This window comes from Colobus angolensis, unplaced genomic scaffold, assembly GCF_000951035.1.
Source record: "Colobus angolensis palliatus isolate OR3802 unplaced genomic scaffold, Cang.pa_1.0 Scaffold10, whole genome shotgun sequence".
In the NCBI taxonomy this organism is placed as follows: Eukaryota; Metazoa; Chordata; class Mammalia; order Primates; family Cercopithecidae; genus Colobus; species Colobus angolensis.
The window spans coordinates 18,095,736-18,114,465 of NW_012110919.1; the positions used below are offsets into that span (position 1 = coordinate 18,095,736).

At 39.3% G+C, this 18,730-nt stretch overlaps 1 protein-coding gene across 2 annotated transcripts in view; it reads left to right on the forward strand.

Annotated features, from left to right (window-relative positions):
* Positions 1–18,730, forward strand: part of RIC8B (RIC8 guanine nucleotide exchange factor B) — a 121,344-nt gene that overhangs the window by 61,227 nt on the left and 41,387 nt on the right. For both annotated transcript variants that reach the window (XM_011935496.1, XM_011935489.1), the window contains exons 5-6: positions 10,054–10,282; positions 11,302–11,397. In XM_011935496.1, the coding sequence (XP_011790886.1) occupies positions 10,054–10,282; positions 11,302–11,397 (325 nt within the window). The remainder of the gene's footprint in view (positions 1–10,053; positions 10,283–11,301; positions 11,398–18,730) is intronic.

An 18,730-nucleotide genomic window follows, 5' to 3' on the forward strand; every position in this document is an offset into this window, starting at 1 on the left:
TGTTTTCTGCCAATCTCAGGAAATTAAGTGGCTCTCTCCCTGCCCAAGGTTAACATGCCCACACCTTTTTCTTCTGCCTCTTGAGGCCTTATTTCAGCATTGAACTCCTCTTCTCGTTCTTCAGTCTCTTCTTTGGGCTTTATCCCTTCAATATGTGACATGCTGAGATCTATCCCTTTTTTGAGGAAAAAAAATCTCTGATCTTTATCACCTCAGAGATATGACCCTGTTTCTTCCCTTCCCTTCACAGCTAAGTTTTTTGACAGTGTTTTCTGTGCCATTAGCCTCTAAATATTTTGATCATATTCCTAATCAGTAAAAATTTTTGAATACACCCTTGAATATATTTATTTACATATACCTTATATATATATGCTGCTAAGCTGACATATGAAATAGATAATGAAATTATATATAAACAATAAAAAGGGATAACATACAGACTAATATTTTAAAATAGATTTTTTTTTTTCAATTTCTTTTTTTCTTTTCTTTTTTTTTTTTTGAGACAGAGTCTCACTCTGTTGCCCAGGCTGGGTGCAGTGGCCGGATCTCAGCTCACTGCAAGCTGCGTCTCCTGGGTTTACGCCATTCTCCTGCCTCAGCCTCCCGAGTAGCCAGGACTACAGGCGCCTGCCACCTCGCCCGGCTAGTTTTTTTGTATTTTTTAGTAGAGACGGGGTTTCACCATGTTAGCCAGGATGGTCTTGATCTCCTGACCTCGTGATCCGCCCGTCTCGGCCTCCCAAAGTGCTGGGATTACAGGCTGGAGCCACCGCGCCCGGCTAAAATAGATTTTTAAAATTAACCTGCCACAGACTTTTAAAATTATCAGCTGGGCATGGCGGCTCACGCCTGTAATCCCAGCACTTTGGGAGGCTGAGGTGGGCAGATCAATTGAGGCCAACTGGAAGTTCGAGACCAGCCTGACCAACACGGAGGAACGTCGTCTCTATTAAAAATACAAAATTAGCTGGACGTGATGATGCATGCCTGTAGTCCCAGCTACTTGGGAGGCTAAGGCGGGAGAATTGCTTGAACCTGGGAGGCAGAGGTTGCAGTGAGCTGAGATCGCACCACTGCACTCCAGCCTGGGCAACAGGGTGAGACTCTGTCTCAAAAAAAAAAAAAATTATCAAATAGCAGAGGTTTTTCTTTACGTTCTGCACAATTACTGTTTAAGTACCTTGTTAATTGTGGTGGCTTTGAACTATCATTAGCTGATAGCTCTGGGCACATTAGATACTTGATATGTTTGGATGTTTTGTCCCCACCAAATCTCATGTTGAAAGGTGACCTCCAATGTTGGAGGTGGACCTAGTGGGAGGTGTTTGAGTCATGGGGGTAGATCCTCATGAATGCTTGGTGCTGTCCTCCCTGTAACAAGTGAGTTCTCACTCTGTGATCACTCGAGATCTAGCTGTTAAAAGAACCTAGCACCTTCTCCCCCTCTTTCTTGCTCCTGCTCTTGCTGTATGATACACCTGCTTTCCCTTCGTCTTCCACCATAATTGTAAGCTTCCTGAGGCCCTCACCAGAAGCCAATAAGATACAAGTGTCATGCTTGTACAGCCTGCAAAACTGTAAGCCAAATAAGCCTTTCTTTATATAAATTACCCAGTCTCAGCTATTCCTTTATGGGACTAATACAGTACTTAAGGCAAGACTCCTTAGTATCGTAGTAGTTGTAAATTCATGTTACAGATAATTTCCAGTTTTTCTAAAACTAGCTTCTTGTCAGATCTGTTTGGATTGTCCTTGTTTTGACTCATGATATGGCATACAAAAGACTCTGCCATTTTCTTATCTTTTGCTTATGCTACTTATTATCTTCAATGTTGGTGTCTTTATATTATAGGATTTATTTAAAATAGTTTATTCATTTTACAAGAATTGGTTTAGTTAAAACTGGATAAAATATATAAACCCAGTTAAGTGGGCATATGTAAATTGTAATATGACCAGTGAAGAAAGCGAATGAATGACCAGGAAGGAAGGACATTACTGCTACCCTTCTGTAACGTGGAATTTTAACTCTTCCCTCAAGATGCTTTCCTTTTGTTTGTGACATGGGGAACATTTGATTTATGGTTCAGGTCTGGGTACCAGTGTCAATTCAGTGTCAATTAGTAAAGCTTAATTTCTTTTCAACTTTCTAGATAAAACTAATAAAAATAGAACTATTGTGGCTGGGCGCGGTGGCTCACGCCTGTAATCCCAACACTTTGGGAGGCCGAGGCAGGCGTATCACGAGGTCAGGAGATCGAGACCATCCTGGCTAACACAGTGAAACCCCATCCCTACTGAAAATACAAAAAAAACTAGCCGGGCGAGGTGGCAGGCGCCTGTAGTCCCAGCTACTCGGGAGGCTGAGGCAGGAGAATAGCATAAACCCGGGAGGCAGAGCTTGCATTGAGCTGAGATCCGGCCACTGCACTCCAGCCTGGGCGACAGAGCGAGACTCCATCTCAAAAAAAAAAAAAGGACTATTTTCTTCCCACACCCAGTGGATCATCTTATATACCTCTAGGGTTGCATCCACCTCACTTTGCAGACTACTGGTTTGTACTTACCGTTTCCATGGCTTTACCCGCTATTCATTCTTCAGCCCACTATAATCAGGCTTCTGCATCTACTCCTCTGCCAGCACAACTCTGGTTTAAGGTCATCAGTAAGTTACCTTATCATAACATACAAGACTTTTTATAATGTCCCCACCCCATTTCATACATACATGAATAGACCTTTCTGGTCCTTATTACCTGCTAAGACCCCTCCTTTAGAGGCCTTATCATTTGCTTTAGGTTTAGGAACCTGTTTTCAGTTCTCCACAAGTACCATAATCTCTCATTCCTCCAAATTTTTGCTATTCCCTCTTATAGTGGAATATGTCTGCTGTTCAGAAGCTCCTTAATTGTTGACATTTACTATGTGCCAGGAAGAATGCTTTGCATGCCTTTCTTCATTTAATACCAACATCAACCTGGTAAGTTTAAGCTCCTTTATTTTAGAGGTAGGACTAGGCTTAGAAGAGGTTATATAATTTGCCTAAGGCATACTAGAATTCAAACCCAGTGCTTTACAAATTATGTTATGCTGCCTTCCCTTAGGAAAAGGAGTTTATTTTCTTTTTTATACCTGGCACGTAGCACAAGGCATAGCAAATATTATATTTGTTGAATGAATAAAGTGAGGTTTGAGCTAGTCTTAAAGAATGAAAATGTTCTAGGCAGGAGAAAACATGCACAAATACAGAAAAGAGCATATGTCTACAGCACATTTAGAGAACAATGACCTGGTCACTATGGGTTAAAAGGTATTGCACTGAGAGTAGGATTCAGGGGTCTTTCCATTCAAAGTTTTCTTGAAGCTTACCCGCCTGCTGCTGCTGTAGTCCTCTCTTGTTCTTCGTAGAAAAACTCCTTTAAGTGGTGACTATCTGATTCCTCTACTATTCTGTTGAATCCAGTTCACCAAGGCTTTTAGCCTCACTACTCCACCAGAATGGCTATTGTTAAGGTCACTAGTGACTTCTGTGTTGCTAAATCCAATGGACATTTTTCAGTCATCCTCTTACTTGATCTGTCAGCATCATTTGACACAGATCATCACTCCATTCTTAGATACCATGCTATCTTGGTTTTCCTCTTACCTCACTAATTATAAGTTCTTTGTCTACTACTCAAGCCTCTGAATGACAGAGTGCTCCAGGCTTAGCTTTCATAGTCTTTTAATCCACATTCACTACTTTACTGATCTAATACAGTCTTCTCTAATACCATCTACATGCCAATGACTTGTCAGTTTATATCTCTCTCTAACCCTGATCTCCCTGCCTGAACTCCAGACTCACACAGCTAATTTCCTATTAACATCTCCACTTGGATGTCAGCTAGACACCCCAAACTTAACATCCAAAATTAAACTCTCTATCGTCCCCTAAAAAGCTACTTCTCTTGCAGTGTTTCCGAATTTCAGTTTATGGCACCTCCAGCTTTTCACTTGCTAAGGCTAGAACTTTGGATTCTCTCAAACTCCACGCTAGCCTGTCAGGAAATCCTTCAATATGTATCGAATGAACCACTTCACTGTTAATACCTTGTTCAGTCACCTGAATTATTGCAGTAACATCCTAACTATTCTCCCTTACCTTTGATGTCCTACTGACTGTCCTCAGTGCAGTAGCCAGAGTGACCCTTTTAACCTAAGTTAAGAGGATTTCATCATGCAAAACCCTGCAATGAATGATTTTCCATTTCCATCAGAGTAAGAATTAAAGTTATAATATCCTACAGGACCAATCTGGTCCTCTCCATGATATACTTGATGTCATATCCTACTCCTCTTATGTGTGGTGGGTCAGCCACACCAACTTCTTTGCTGTTCTTCAGACATGCTACTGCTCTTGCCCCAGAACCTTTGCTTTTACTCTTCTTCCTCTGATGCTCCTTCCTCAGTCACATTACTCACTCTCTAATCCCTTCAAGTCATTTAAATGACTCATCTCAGTGAAGTCTTCCCTAACCATCTTGTTTAAAAGTATAACTCGACCGGGCGTGGTGGCACACGCCTGTAATCCCAGCACTTTGCCAGGCCGAGGCAGGCGGATCACGAGGTCAGGAGTTCAAGACCAGCCTGACCAACATGGTGAAACCCCATCTCTACTGAAAATACAAAAATTAGCCAGGCATGGTGGCACACGCCTGTAATCCCAGCTACTCAGGAGGCTGAGGCAGGAGAATCGCTTGAACCCAGAAGGTAGGGGTTGCAATGAGCCACGATGGCGCCATTGTACTCCAGCCTGGGTGACAGAGCGAGACTCTGTCTCAAAAAAAAAAAAAGAACAACCCATACATACTAGTTTACCCTCCTGGGTTCTTCCCCCAGAGCACTTACCACCTTCTAGCATATTATTTAATTAATTAACTTAAACAAATTGTATTGACTTTTCTCTCCATGCCAGAAAATAAGTTCTGTGAGGACAGGAATGTTTTTCTTTATTTTCTTTATAATACCTGCCTGAAATAGTGCCTGGCACAAGTAAATAATAAATAATTACTGGATTGAGTTAGATTAAATAAAATTATTTATTTACATCTGAAAATCTTTTGGGTTTTTTTTTTTTTTTTTTGACAGTCTCACTCTGTTGCCCAGGCTGGAGTACAGTGGCACAGTCTTGGCTCTCTGCATCCTCTGCCTCCTGGATTCAGCCAGTTCTCCTGCTTCAGCCTCCCAAGTAGCTGGGATTACAGGCACGTGCCACCACGCCCAGCTAATTTTTGTATTTTTAGTAGAGATGGGGTTTTACCATGTTGGCCAGGCTGATCTCGAACTCCTGACCTCAGGTGATCCACCCGCCTCAGCCTCCCAAAGTGCTGAGATTACAGGCGTGAGCCAAAACACCTGGTCGGGGATCATTCTTTTCTTTGCCTGAATCATTTCAGATGGTTTTATTATGGTTTGGTTGATATATAAAAAGCTGTACATAGTTAATGTATACAACTTGATGAGTTTGGAATTCTAAGTAAACACCTGAGAGGTATTACCATAATCAAGGCCATCAACTTTGTCATCAAAACAGTTTTTGTACTGGCATAAAACAGACATATAGACCAATAGAACAAAAGAAAGAGTCCAGAAATAAACCCACACATAGATAGTTATCTTCAAAAAGGGTGCCAAGAATACACAATGGGAAAAAACAATAGTCTCCTCAATAAATGGTTTTGAGAAGACTGGATTTCAATTAAAGAATGAAATTGAATCCTTATGTCACATCATATACAAAAATCAACTCAAAATAGATTAAAGACTTAAATGTAAAACCTAAAACAATAAAACTCTTAGAAGAACACTTAAATTAGCCAGGCATGGTGACACACACTTGTAGTCCCAGCTACTCAGGAGGCTCAGGTGGGAGGATCACTTGAACTTGGGAGGTTGAGGCTGTAATGAGCTGTGATCACACTACTGCATTCTAACCTGAGCAATAGAACAGTACCCTGTCAAAAAAAAAAAAAAAAGGAGGAGCAGAGGAGCAGGAGCGGGAAACGTAAGAGAAAAAGCTTATGGACACTGGTCTTGGCAGTGACTTGTTGGATATGACACCAAAAGCACAGGCAACAAAAGCAAATGTAGACAAGTGGAATTACATCAAACTGGAAAACTTCTGCACAGCAAAGGAGACAGTCATCAAAATGAAAAGGCAGCTTATGAAATGAGAGAAAGTATTTTCGATCCATATACCTTAAGAGGTTAATATCTAAAACCTATAAAGAACTCTTAATATCAAGGAAAAAAAAATCTGATTTTTAAAATGGGCAAAAATGTGAATAGACATTTAACCAACGAAGACATACAGACAGACAACAGGTACATGAAAAGGTACTTAACATCACTAATCATTAAGGAAATGCAAATCAAAACCTCAATATCATCTCATACCTTGTTAGAAGGATTATTACCAAAAAAAAAAAAAAAACCTCAAAAACAAAAGATAACCGATGGTAAGGATGTCAAGAAAAGGAAATGTTTTTACACTGTTGGTGGGAATGTAAATTAGTGTAGCCATTATGAAAAACAGTGTGGAGGTTTCTCAAAAGATGAAAAATAGAATTATTTGATTCAGTAATCCCATTTCTGGGAGTATATCCAAAGGAAATAAAATCACTATTTCAAAGAGATATCTGCATTCTCATCACATGTTCATTACAGCACTGTTCACAATAGCCAAGATATCGAAACAACCTAAATGTCTATCAGTCAGATGAATGGATAAAATGTGTATATGTATATATACACACACAGCACAATCAGTGGAGTATTCAGCCTTTAAAAAAAGAAGGAAATCCCATCACTTGCAATAACATGGGCGTATCTGGAGGACATTATGATAAGTGAAATAAACCAGACACAGGACAAATACTCCATGATCCCACTTTTATAAGGAGTTTAAAATAGTGAAGCTTGTAGAACTAGATAGTAGAATAGTGGTAATCTGGGGTTGGGGAGAGGAGCAAGTGGGGAGGTGCAGTCAAAAGATGCAAAGTTTTAGTTATGCAAGATAAGGTCTGGAGATCTGTGTAACAGAGCCTATAGTTAGCAATACTGTATTGTGTACTTAGAATGTTGCTAAGGGAATAGGTCTTACGTTAAGTGCTCTTACCACAAAAGAAAAAAAATTACTTTTCAAAGATTTTGAGGGGTTTCGGTGCAGTGGCTCACACCTGTAATTCCAGCACTTTGGGAAGCCAAGGCAGGAAGATTGCTTGAGCCAGGAGTTTGAGACCAGCTTGGGGAGCATAGTAGGACCTTGTCTCTACTAAAAATTAAAAAAATAGTGAGGGGCATGGTGGCATGTGCCTGTGGTCCCAGCTACTCAGGAGGCTGAGGCGGGAGGATTATTTGAGCCCAGGAAGTCAAGGCTGCAGTGAGTCGTGATCACGCCACTGCGCTCTGGCCTGGACAAGAGACTCTATCTCAAAAACAATTGTTTTTTTTAATGAATAAAGAGGGCAAAAGGAAAATCTTTTGGAGATTTTCAGATTCATTTACGTAGACTTTTCAGTCTTGAAAAAAGATATATAAGTCCCAAATATAAAGAAGATACATTTGACCAGGAAGATTTATTAACAGCTATGGATCTACATGTGCCATATCATGTTCTTCAGTGTCATTTCATGTTTTTGTCCAGCAATTCACAGAGGACTAGATTTTAGATTGCCTTTCCTCTCCTACAGCTGAAAAGGCTTTAATCAGGGCATTAAGGAGTTCTAAATAGGTCTTGCTTTTGAATCTGCATATCAGGAGGGGGCTGGGAGCATGAGCGGGAGGATGTCATGTCTCAGTGATTAATGATCTCTAGGAAGCTGAAAAGGGGAGTGTAATATACACAGTATTTCTACCCCCTGGAGTAGGAATGCAAACACTATTGTGCAGATCTGTGCATAGTCACTGACTTCCTGGTAGCTGGAGAATTTCATACACTCTTGTACCACAAATAAAACTGTCAGAGAAGTGACAGAGCTCAAAAAGCTGGCCTTCCTTACTTAAAAAGAATAGCTCAAACACAGTGAGCCAGAAAATTAATTTTGTAGTTGTTTGGAAACCGAGTTGTTAAATAAAAAGTAAGAAAATGGGAACTTTTCTTGAAAAGCCTAAAACCTCCAAATATTTGTTGAATCAAACTCTATACATTTGGTTTCTTAAATTTACTGAATTCCTGGGAACTGCTTACTTTAAACGAATTTAAAGGGGAAACATTCCTTTGTAATGAAATGTCCCATCTTAAACTTTTCAATCTGGTCTCTGGTAGGTTCAGAAAATCATACGGTCTGTGGACTCAAGAGCCTATTGCCTGATGTTTAGGGAAAAAATCGTAACATTTCAGAATGGCTTGTATACAGTTTTTGAAAATAATTCTAAGGTAGAGTTATTTCCCCCCTTTTATTCTCAATGAATCTATGGTATTATTTAGTAACAGTTTCCAAATGCTTAAGATAGAAGCGAAACATTCTGAACTATAGGTAAGATAAACTACAGATATTTGCAAAAAAGTTTTAAGAGAAAGTTTTTGGGGAAAGCATTGTATTTCAGCCACCTTTGATTATTTACAAATAACCAAATATAGAGAATTTGTGCATAACACCAATTACAGCAGCAGTATTTGGTTTTAGTGAGGACAACCAAGTAACTTGTATTTTACTAGGAACCATTTATTCATAGGACTTGTTAAATTATTTTTTGCTCTTCATTCATTTTTTTGATGCCCTATACATTACCACCTTCTGTTCTGCATTGTCTAACTTTTAAACTGATTTCTTACCAGATTTTATTTTTCCATAATATAAAAAGAAAGGAAATATTCATTCTTGGGGAAGTGGAGCACAATTCAGGGTAAAGGAAAGAAAAATTTTTGTATTTCTATTTCTTTGTTTTTCTGTTTGTTTTGCTTTATTTTTTAGGGTGTCACTATAAAGTAAAAGGAGCTACTGGTCTAAATTAAGATAGTATCAGATAGATTAAGCTCTAAATTTGATTTCCAAGTGGTTAGACTTTTAAATTGCATTTGCAGGAGTTTATTTTTAGTCAGGATGTGGTTATTTTTAGATCTGCTTCTCTGTCACTAGGAAATGAAATGCCTGTCTTTCCATTGTTGATCAGGAAGTTCTGAGGCATAGGCGTATAAGAGCCAGTTAACCCAGAACACCACCACTCCTTTTAGATGAAAGAATATGAAATAATTCATGGAAGAAAATATGTTTGTTGAGAACACATCTAATTTTGAAATTGTTAGTGTCATTTTAATCTTTTGTACATTGAACAACAGAACAAGGTTTTTAGGGAATGCCAAAAATACAAGGTTTGGGTTCCCCCTACTGGCGTGCATCCCAGGCTCGTGTATTCATTAATACACAGCTGAAAGGCCTAGGGGCTAGAGATTAGAAATAGCTATATTAACTTCATTTAGAGACCTGATGATGAGAAAGAGAGAAAAAATTCCATTTCCCCTTTTCTGCATATGTCTTACAAAAAATGGGATGATTTTAAAATTGTACTTTCTACATTTAGAAAGAATAAAACTTAATTCTACAATATTTAGTTTTAATGTTTCTCCTGATAAGCTGCTTATTTGCAGTGCTTCTCAAATGCTTTATGTTGTAATCTAAGGAATAATAAAACACCAGTGGATCCACAAAAGGATTTCAAACCCCAGGGAAGAAATGCAAAGCTAGCATTGTTGCCATAATAAAATTAAAGAGCTGGCATTAAAGCTCACTAATTTCTGTTTTAGCATTTCAGAAAGGGACATGACATCATGTGATTGTGTCTGTCTATTTAACACTTGTTTTTTCTAATTTGTACAACATATATTTGAAACAGTTTTTTATTTCCTATCTCATAGTAAGTGCCAAGTAATATTAATGGCTCATTTTGGAAAAGAAATATTTTAATTGACTCTTAAAAGTCACTTTTGAACTTCTTATTATGTTTGCATTTTAAAGGACTATTCAGTCAAGTTAAAATATTGTATTTTTTTTAATTGCTTTTCAGCAATGCAGTCAACCTTTTAAGCAATGTTCCGGTCTCTTGTTTGGATGTTCTCATTTGTCCATTAACCCATGAAGAAACAGCCCAAGAGGCAACGACTCTAGATGAACTGCCCAGTAATAAAACAGCTGAGAAAGAAACAGTTTTGAAAAACAATACCATGGTATACAATGGTATGAATATGGAGGCCATTCATGTTTTACTCAATTTTATGGAGAAGAGAATAGACAAGGTAAGGCTGATAAAATAGAAGCCCTGGGAAGATGCTTCCAAAAAATGTAAATGTGCCATACATACAGACACACATCACCGAGCATGATTTTTAAATGTAAGCTTTTTTGAAACTGATACGTTGCATAATTGTTTTTACTTTGGAAAGCAGTTTATTACAATACATGATAAATTGCTGAAGCCATGTTAATTTATTTGTTTAATGCTGAAAATTATGTTCATGCAGCACCAAAATTATGACTAGTGCTTGAAAACAAAGGAAAAATTAATTACTCTTCCATGTTGTTACTTTGTAAGTCCTAGAAATAAAAAATATTCCCCCAAAAACTTGCTAAATATTCTTCATAATACCTAAAAGACATCTTCCCAAAAAAAAGAAAAGAAGACCGTGCCAATTTTCCATTTGTTGTGAGCTGCTTACATTCTCTGGTCTATCACTCACTTTGTCAGGTATCTATATTAAAAGGCAGCAAGGTAGCATAGGCCAGTCACCAAAATTTTGCTTCATTCAAGCCCATTGGCTGAGCCCATGGGAATCCTAGAAAATGTAGGAACATCCAGGAAGGACCACAAAAGGCAATAGTAAACATGAAGATGATAAAATGGAAATGTTGTTAGGAAAAGAATTATTAAAATAGCTTGTAAGCTTCAGTAACATAAGATGTCCCCACCTCGCAGATCACGAGGTCAGGAGATCCAGACCATCCTGGCTAACACGGTGAAACCCCATCTCTACTAAAAGTACAAAAAATTAGCCGGGCGAGGTGGCGGGCGCCTGGGGCCTGTAGTCCCAGGTACTCGGGAGGCTGAGGCAGGAAAATGGCGTAAACCCGGGAGGCGGAGCTTGCAGTGAGCGGAGATCAAGCCGCTGCATTCCAGCCGGGACGACAGAGCGAGACTCCATCTCAAAAAAAAAGGCCCCACCTCAAGAACAAATTAATATCCTCAGTTACATGAAGGAAAGTAATACTGTTAGAAACAAAACTAATGTATTTCAAAAACATATGGTTTTTTTTATAGGGAAGCAGCTATAGAGAGGGTCTAACTCCAGTTCTCAGCTTATTAACCGAATGTTCCCGAGCCCATCGAAACATCCGAAAATTTCTCAAAGATCAGGTAACTGCTTAATGCATATTACATTGCAAAGTTAGTCTTTTTATGTGCATTTTAAACATAGAATTAATAATTCTCTCACAATGATTTTGTTTCAGATAATCAGAAACTCAGTTTTAAATCTTTGAAATCTTAATCAAGAAGTGTGTATTTTTTTGAGTCATTCATTCAACAAATGCTACTGAGATGTGCTGTGTGCTGTGTTTTGGGCATTGAACAACAGATGAAGTCTTTCCCCTTGGGGAGTTGATTTCATAGAGGGGGGACAAAAAGTAAACAAATATAAAATATAATGGCAGGTGGTGATAAGCGTTCTGAAGAAAGATAAAGGATTTTAAGAGAAAGGAGACACTTTAAGGGTACAAGGGAGGACCTCTCTGAAATGACATTTGAACAGAAAGGTGGAGAAGTAAGAGTATCTCTGAGAATGTTTGGAAAGGAATGTCCCTGAGAGAACAAGTTCACAACCCCCAAGACAAGAGGATGCTTTGCTATACTTAAGGAAAAGCAAGAAGGCCAGTGTGCCTAGGCCACAATATGCAAGGGGGAGAGTGGTAGGTGAAGAGAAGTAACAAGAGCCAGATACAGCAGGCGGTGTAGGACTTTTCATTCTCTTCTAAGTGAGATGAGAAGATACTGGAGTGTTTTAAGAGGGGAAGTGATGTGACCTTATTTATGCTTAAAGATATCCTGGCGCCGGGCGCGGTGGCTCACGCCTGTAATCCCAGCACTTTGGGAGGCCGAGGCGGGCGGATCACAAGTCAGGAGATTGAGACCATGGTGAAACCCCGTCTCTACTAAAAATACAAAAAATTAGCCAGGCGCTGTGCCGGGCACCTGTAGTCCCAGCTAGTCGGGAGGCTGAGGCAGGAGAATGGCGTGAACCCGGGAGGCGGAGCTTTCAGTGAGCCGAGATCGCGCCCCTGCACTCCAGCCTGGGGGACAGAGCAAGACTCTGTCTCAAAAAAAAAGAAAAAAAAAAAGATATCCTGGCTACTATTTGTAGGATTGACATAGTGGAACACAAATGGATGCAAGGAGACAAGTCCAAAAGATAACTGGTGTTGCAAGTTTGGAGTAGGATGGTAGTGGTTAGAGTTCATACTTGGGGATATGTTTTAATATTTTAATATGTCTTAACAGTAGCTCACAGAACTTGCTGATAGATTGGAATATGGGTTGAAAAAGAAAAAATAAGGGTGATTTTTAAACTTTCAGATTATATCTTAGACTACAAGTGTAAGACTTTGATTGTAACAATACCTGAAACTAACCTCCTCTAAAATCCCAATTTCAAGCACCTTCTCTTAGTTAGTACCCTCAATCCAACATTCTTTCATCCTCTGAGGATTGTCAGTCTGTCATTTTTTTTCACTGTTCTTCACTCACTTGTGTCTTCTTTCCTTACCCAGGCTAGATTCCACTTGAGGTTGATTACTATAATCCCTCCTTTCCATACATCTCTAACGAGCACCTTGTGCGCTCCCTCAGTCATACTCACCTGGCAAAACCTAACAAACTGGCTAACTCCAACTTTCTGCCTACTCTGGGTCTCCACCAAGCACTTGAACGTGATAAGAGAAAATGACACAACCATTTTGACTACTCTACTTTAAGTTTAAGACCACCAGCCCCAACCAGTTCCTTAGCAAACTCCAAGATGACTATTTCACAGCTCCTTTTTCTTCACACCTCCAATGCTTACTACCCTCTCCTCACTCTCATTTCTTGACTTTGTTTCCTATTTCACCACGAAATTAAAAAAAAAAACTTTATCTTTCCACCATTGCATCTGCTCTCTGCATCTGTACTGCCATATCCCTTGTATTCCAATCTGTCACAATGGATGAATCATTCCTACTTCTGTCTGTGGCCAGCATTTGTCCTGGATCTCTTTCCTTCTCATGAACTTTGCACCTGCATTTATTTCCCCTCTCTCTTCTTATATTAATCATTTTTAAAAATGTATTGGATCATTTAAGTCAGCACCCAAACACATCTTTCATCTTAAAAACAAAAACACCTTCCCCTATCCCACTTCTCAAGCTGCCTTTCTATTTCTGTGCTACTCTTTATGCAGTGTTCCTCGGAAGGTTTTCCATACTCTCACTCTCTCTATTCTTTTTACTCCTTTTTGACTCCTAAACCCTCTGTAATGAGGCTACATGCCTTCCGCCCCACTGCGAAGGTGTTTATCAGAGTCATCAACTCAACATTGCCAAATCTAATAGTTCTCAAATCTTCTTTAAATTATCCAATAGAATTTGATGTAAGTATTGCCTCCTCCTTGAAATACTTTCTTCACTTGGTTTCTGGGACACAATAGAGAACCTGTTTGTGATCATCCTCCTTTTCCTGACCCTAAATGTTTGAGTGCCCCAAGGCAATACTATCTTGTCTCTATCTCTGCTGCCTTGGTGATCTCATTCAAGAGTCATCCATATATGCTGATGACTCTCAAATTTGTATCTCCAGCCCTGACCTGTCACCTAAGCTCTAGACTTAAACAATGAACTGCCACTCATCTCCTCCCCTTGGATGCGTAGTAGGTATCTCAAGTTTAACATACCTCAAACTAATATCTTGATTTTCATTCCTCCAACCTATTTCTTCTCCTTCTTTCCACATTTCAACACATGGTACCACCATTCACCCAATTGTTCATTTGTCACTACATAGAATCTCCCCTAATAAATGAACCAGGTTCATTTTTTCCCTCTGTATTTATGGTCAAGATTTAGTAAGCACCTTACTCTATCTAGAACACACTAATAGGTAGTGCTGATAAGGAAAGATTAGAAAATAGAGACCATCTTTGAGGAATTTACAGTCTGTTGAAAGAAGAGAGATCCCCAAAAAGCATGAATAATGATTTAAGCAAGATTAATTAATTAAGGTCATTTCCACATTTGATTATTTTAAGACATTCTCCCTTGACTAGGAGGAGTTGGTGAAGCACAGTAAATGAAAATACTTTTTTTCTGTATTTTTGCTTTTTTCCGTAAGGGATCCAGGTACACCTAAACTGTTTATATTTTGCTATCTCTAAAGAAAATAGCAAAAAAAGAAAAAAACTGTTCATTAAATAGCTTCTTAATGTGAAGGCCTTGGGCCACATATTGTGTCCTTATAAAAGATTATGTGACCCACTGTCTGTCTTCAAGAAACATGACAGTAGAGGTAAGGAGATGAAACATGACAGGTGAAATAACTAAAGATACAAGGCATAATACAGAAATCAACTTTCCTGCTGAAGAGGATGCACTGTAGACTGTTACGATCAAGAAAGGCAGAATTTAAAGTACAGATGATTAACTCTTATAATAATGTAAGTGGAACCTTGGTTTCTTATTATGCCCTGTAGTAAATACCTGGTTAAATCCAACTCATGCATACCCAAAGGAAATTGGTCTATATTCTGTATTTGGGAGATAGAAAAGAAAACAAGTGGTAGAAATTACTGACCTAGGTTGTATTATTCTGGGGAGGCTTATAGAAGCAGTGAGTATTTGGGGGATTTGAAAAAGAAACTGGACAAGATTTGTCAAAGAAAAAATTTGTTGGAGGTAAGTATTCTAGGGGGAAATACATATGCAGTTTGGGAGTGGTATTTAACAATAACAACAAAATTTTGTTAAAAATTTGTTTTAAGAAACCAGAAACGTAGCTAACAAAATTTTTACGTGATAATCTTTGTTCATAGATTCTGTACTCTAGGTACTATAGGCATATACTACATGAAATCATTTGTTACATGTTTCATTCTTCTAGAAATGGGAGATGTACTAAGTATGGTTCAATAATGGTTCACAGTAGTAAGGATTTATTGTGCAATTACTTTCTGCCTAGTATTTTGTTCTACCCAGCCAGAGACTGAAATATGGATTCCGTAAACACTTTGGATAGGTTACTCAATTTTCTGAGATTTAGTTTCCATTTTTGTTTATAGCTGTCTCTCCTGCCTCTGATATCTCCTGATACATGGTAGGTACTTGATACAGAAAGAGAGAGAGGGAAGAAAGTCATTTGAGTGCATCAAGTAAAATTATATATACATAAAGGGTCTGGGATATAATAGGTGCACAGTAAGTTCCTATTTGACTTTGTTTCTGCCCTCATTTCTTAGCACAGGGCCTAGCTTATATAATAGAAGGCACTTAATAAAAGCTACTTGAATTAATTCATTTTTCCTTCAACCAGCAAATATTCATTAAACACCTGTAATATGCTAGACACTGGGAAGAGAGCAGTAAACAAAACAAAGAAATCTCTGCCCTAGTGGAACTTGGTCTTGTGGAAGGAGGCAGACAAGTAAACAGATAATTATATGCTATGTCTGGTGGTGATAAGTGCTATGAGGAAGGTTATGGCAGAGTAAGGAGGTGGAGGTGTTACAAAAAGAGAGTGCTAAAGGTTAGTGATATAGAGTGGTCAGGGAATGTCTCCTATAAGTGACATTTCGGCAAACACCTGAGGGAAGTAAGGAGAGAGCCTTGCAAGTTTCTAGAAAAAGAGTTTCTGGGCAGAAAGAGAAGCAAATGCAAAAGACCTGAGGCAGGAAAGTACTTGGCATGTTTAAGAAGGTCCATGGAGGTCTGTGTGTCTGTAACAGCATAGGCAGGGAGAATAGTAGAAATGAAGTCGAAGAAGTAGCAGGAAGCCAGATTATGTGGAATCCTGTAAGGAAGTTGTAAGGACCTTGCCTTTTACTGTGAGATGAGAAGCCATGGGAACTAGAGAACTTTGAGGAGTGACATGATCTGACTTTCAAAGGATCATCCTAGCTGCTATGTAGAAAATGAATTAGAGAGTGACCAGCATGGAAGCAGAGACCACTTACGAGGCTTTGATATTAGTCCAGAGAGAAATATTGGTACCTTGGACTTGGTAATGCTGGAGGAGGTGGGGAGAAGTGGTTGGATTGTGGGTTATTTCAGAGGTGGAGCTGACATAATATGCTGATGGATGGATATTAAAGAGAGGAATCAAGGATATTTCCAAGGTTTTTGTACTAAGCACTTGGGAGAATGGACTTACCATTTAATGAGATGGAAAACTGCATGAGGAACAGGTTTGGTGGGAACTTCTTTTTTTTTTTTTTTTTTTTGAGGCGGAGTCTCGCTCTGTCGCCGGGACTGGAGTGCAGTGGCCGGATCTCAGCTCACTGCAAGCTCCGCCTCCCGGGTTTATGCCATTCTCCTGCCTCAGCCTCCGGAGTAGCTGGGACTACAGGCGCCCGCCAGCTCGCCCGGCTAGTTTTTTGTATTTTTAGTAGAGACGGGGTTTCACCGTGTTAGCCAGGATGGTCTCGATCTCCTGACCTTGTGATCCGCCCATCTCGGCCTCCCAAAGTGCTGGGATTACAGGCTTGAGCCACCGCGCCCGGCCTTTTTTAGTAGAGACGGGGTTTCACCGTGTTAGCCAGGATGGTCTCGATCTCCTGACCTCGTGATCCGCCCGTCTCGGCCTCCCAAAGTGCTGGGATTACGGGCTTGAGCCACCGTGCCCGGCCCTGGTGGGAACTTCAAGAGTCCTATTTAGGACCTGCTAAGTTTTAGAGGTCTATAGAAGCCTGGAGGTCAGAAACAGAGTAGAATAGTGGTTACCAGGGGCTGTGGAGAAGATGGGGAGTTATTATTCAATAGATATAAAATTTCAATAATGTAAAGTTATTAAGATCAAGAGATCTGCTGTACAACATTGTACCTATAGAATGATGGTTACCAGAGGCTGGGAAGGATAGTGTGGGTGTGGGGGGAGAAGGAGGAGTGGGGATGGCTAATGGGTACAAAAATGTAGTTCAATAGAATGAGTAAGATGTAGTGTTTGATAGCACAACAGGGTGGCATCAACAATAATTTGTTGTGTAGTTTAAAAACAACTAAAAGTATAATTGGATTGTTTGTAACACAAAGTGTAAATGGTAGATACCCCATTTACCCTGATGTGATTATTATGCATGGTATGCCTGTATCAAAATATCTCATATACCCCATAAATATATAACTACTATGTACCCACAACAATTTAAAAAAATTTTTTTCTTTTTAAATAGTTTATTATTATTATTATTATTATTATTGTAGAGACAGGATCTCGCTGTTTCCCAGGCTGGTCTCGAGCTCCTGGTTTCAAGCGATCCTCCTGCCTTGGTCTCCCAAAGTGCTGGGATTACAGTTGTGAGCTACCATGCCCGGCCAAAAATTAAAAATTAAAAAAAAAAACTAAAAAAAAAAATTGTGTGGTACACATAAAAATTTAAGAAGGTTAGAAAAAAGAAACAAGGAATCAGTCATGGGTCCCACCAACGCTTAATTGAATCAGAATGTGCATTCTAACAAGATCCCCAGGTGTTTGGAATGCACATTCCAGTCTAAAATCACTAGCCTGAAAAGCACTAGTTAACAGGATGACTTCAGGATACTTTAATTTGCTCTGTAATCAGTCTGTAAGTGTAAGTAAGGGGGAGGCAGTGTATTTAATATTGTGTTAGATTGAATATCCTCTATATAGATCTATCATAGATATAATTATCTTAGAAAATGAAAGTGAGTCAATTTTAATATAATTTCTGCCCTTATTTAAATCTATTAGTTTCCATAGCTCTTTGTAAAATCCTATAATTTTGATGATTAAAAAAAAAAATTGGAGGTCAGGGGAGAAATCAACAATGGAGATATAATTTAGGGCAGGGGTCCCCAACCCCCCCAACCCCAGGGCCTGGTCCATGGCCTTTTAGGAACTGGTCTGCATAGCAGGAGGTGAGCAGCAGGTGAGCATTACTGCTTCAGCTCCGCCTACTGTCATATCAGCTGGGGCATTAGATTCTCATAGGAGCACAAACACTATTGCGAACTGCGCATACAAGGGATCTAGGTTGTGTGCTCCTTATGAGAATCTAATGTCTGGTCATCTGAGGTGGAACAGTTTCATGTTGAAACCACCCACCAAGCCCCAGTCTGTGGAAAAATTGTCTTCCATGAAACTGGCCAAGTCTTTGGTGCCAAAAGGTTAGGGACTGCTGATTTAGGGAGTCATCAGAGTGCAGAGACTATAAAAAGCCATAAAACTGGATGAGATCACAAATTGAATGAGTAAAAATAATGAATTTGTCTACAAACTCAACCCTTGAATATTCCAACATTAACAAAACAGGAATAGAAAAGAGAATTGGCAAAAGAGGCTGACACAAAGCAACCAAAGAGATAGGAGGAGAACCAGGAGAAAGGTGTGTGGGTGGATGAATGGGTAAGTGAGTGAGCAAAGTAACAAACTAAGCAAGTTTCATAAGCCCTCTGGGGATCAGTCTATTTGCCATTACTTTTTTTTTTTTTTT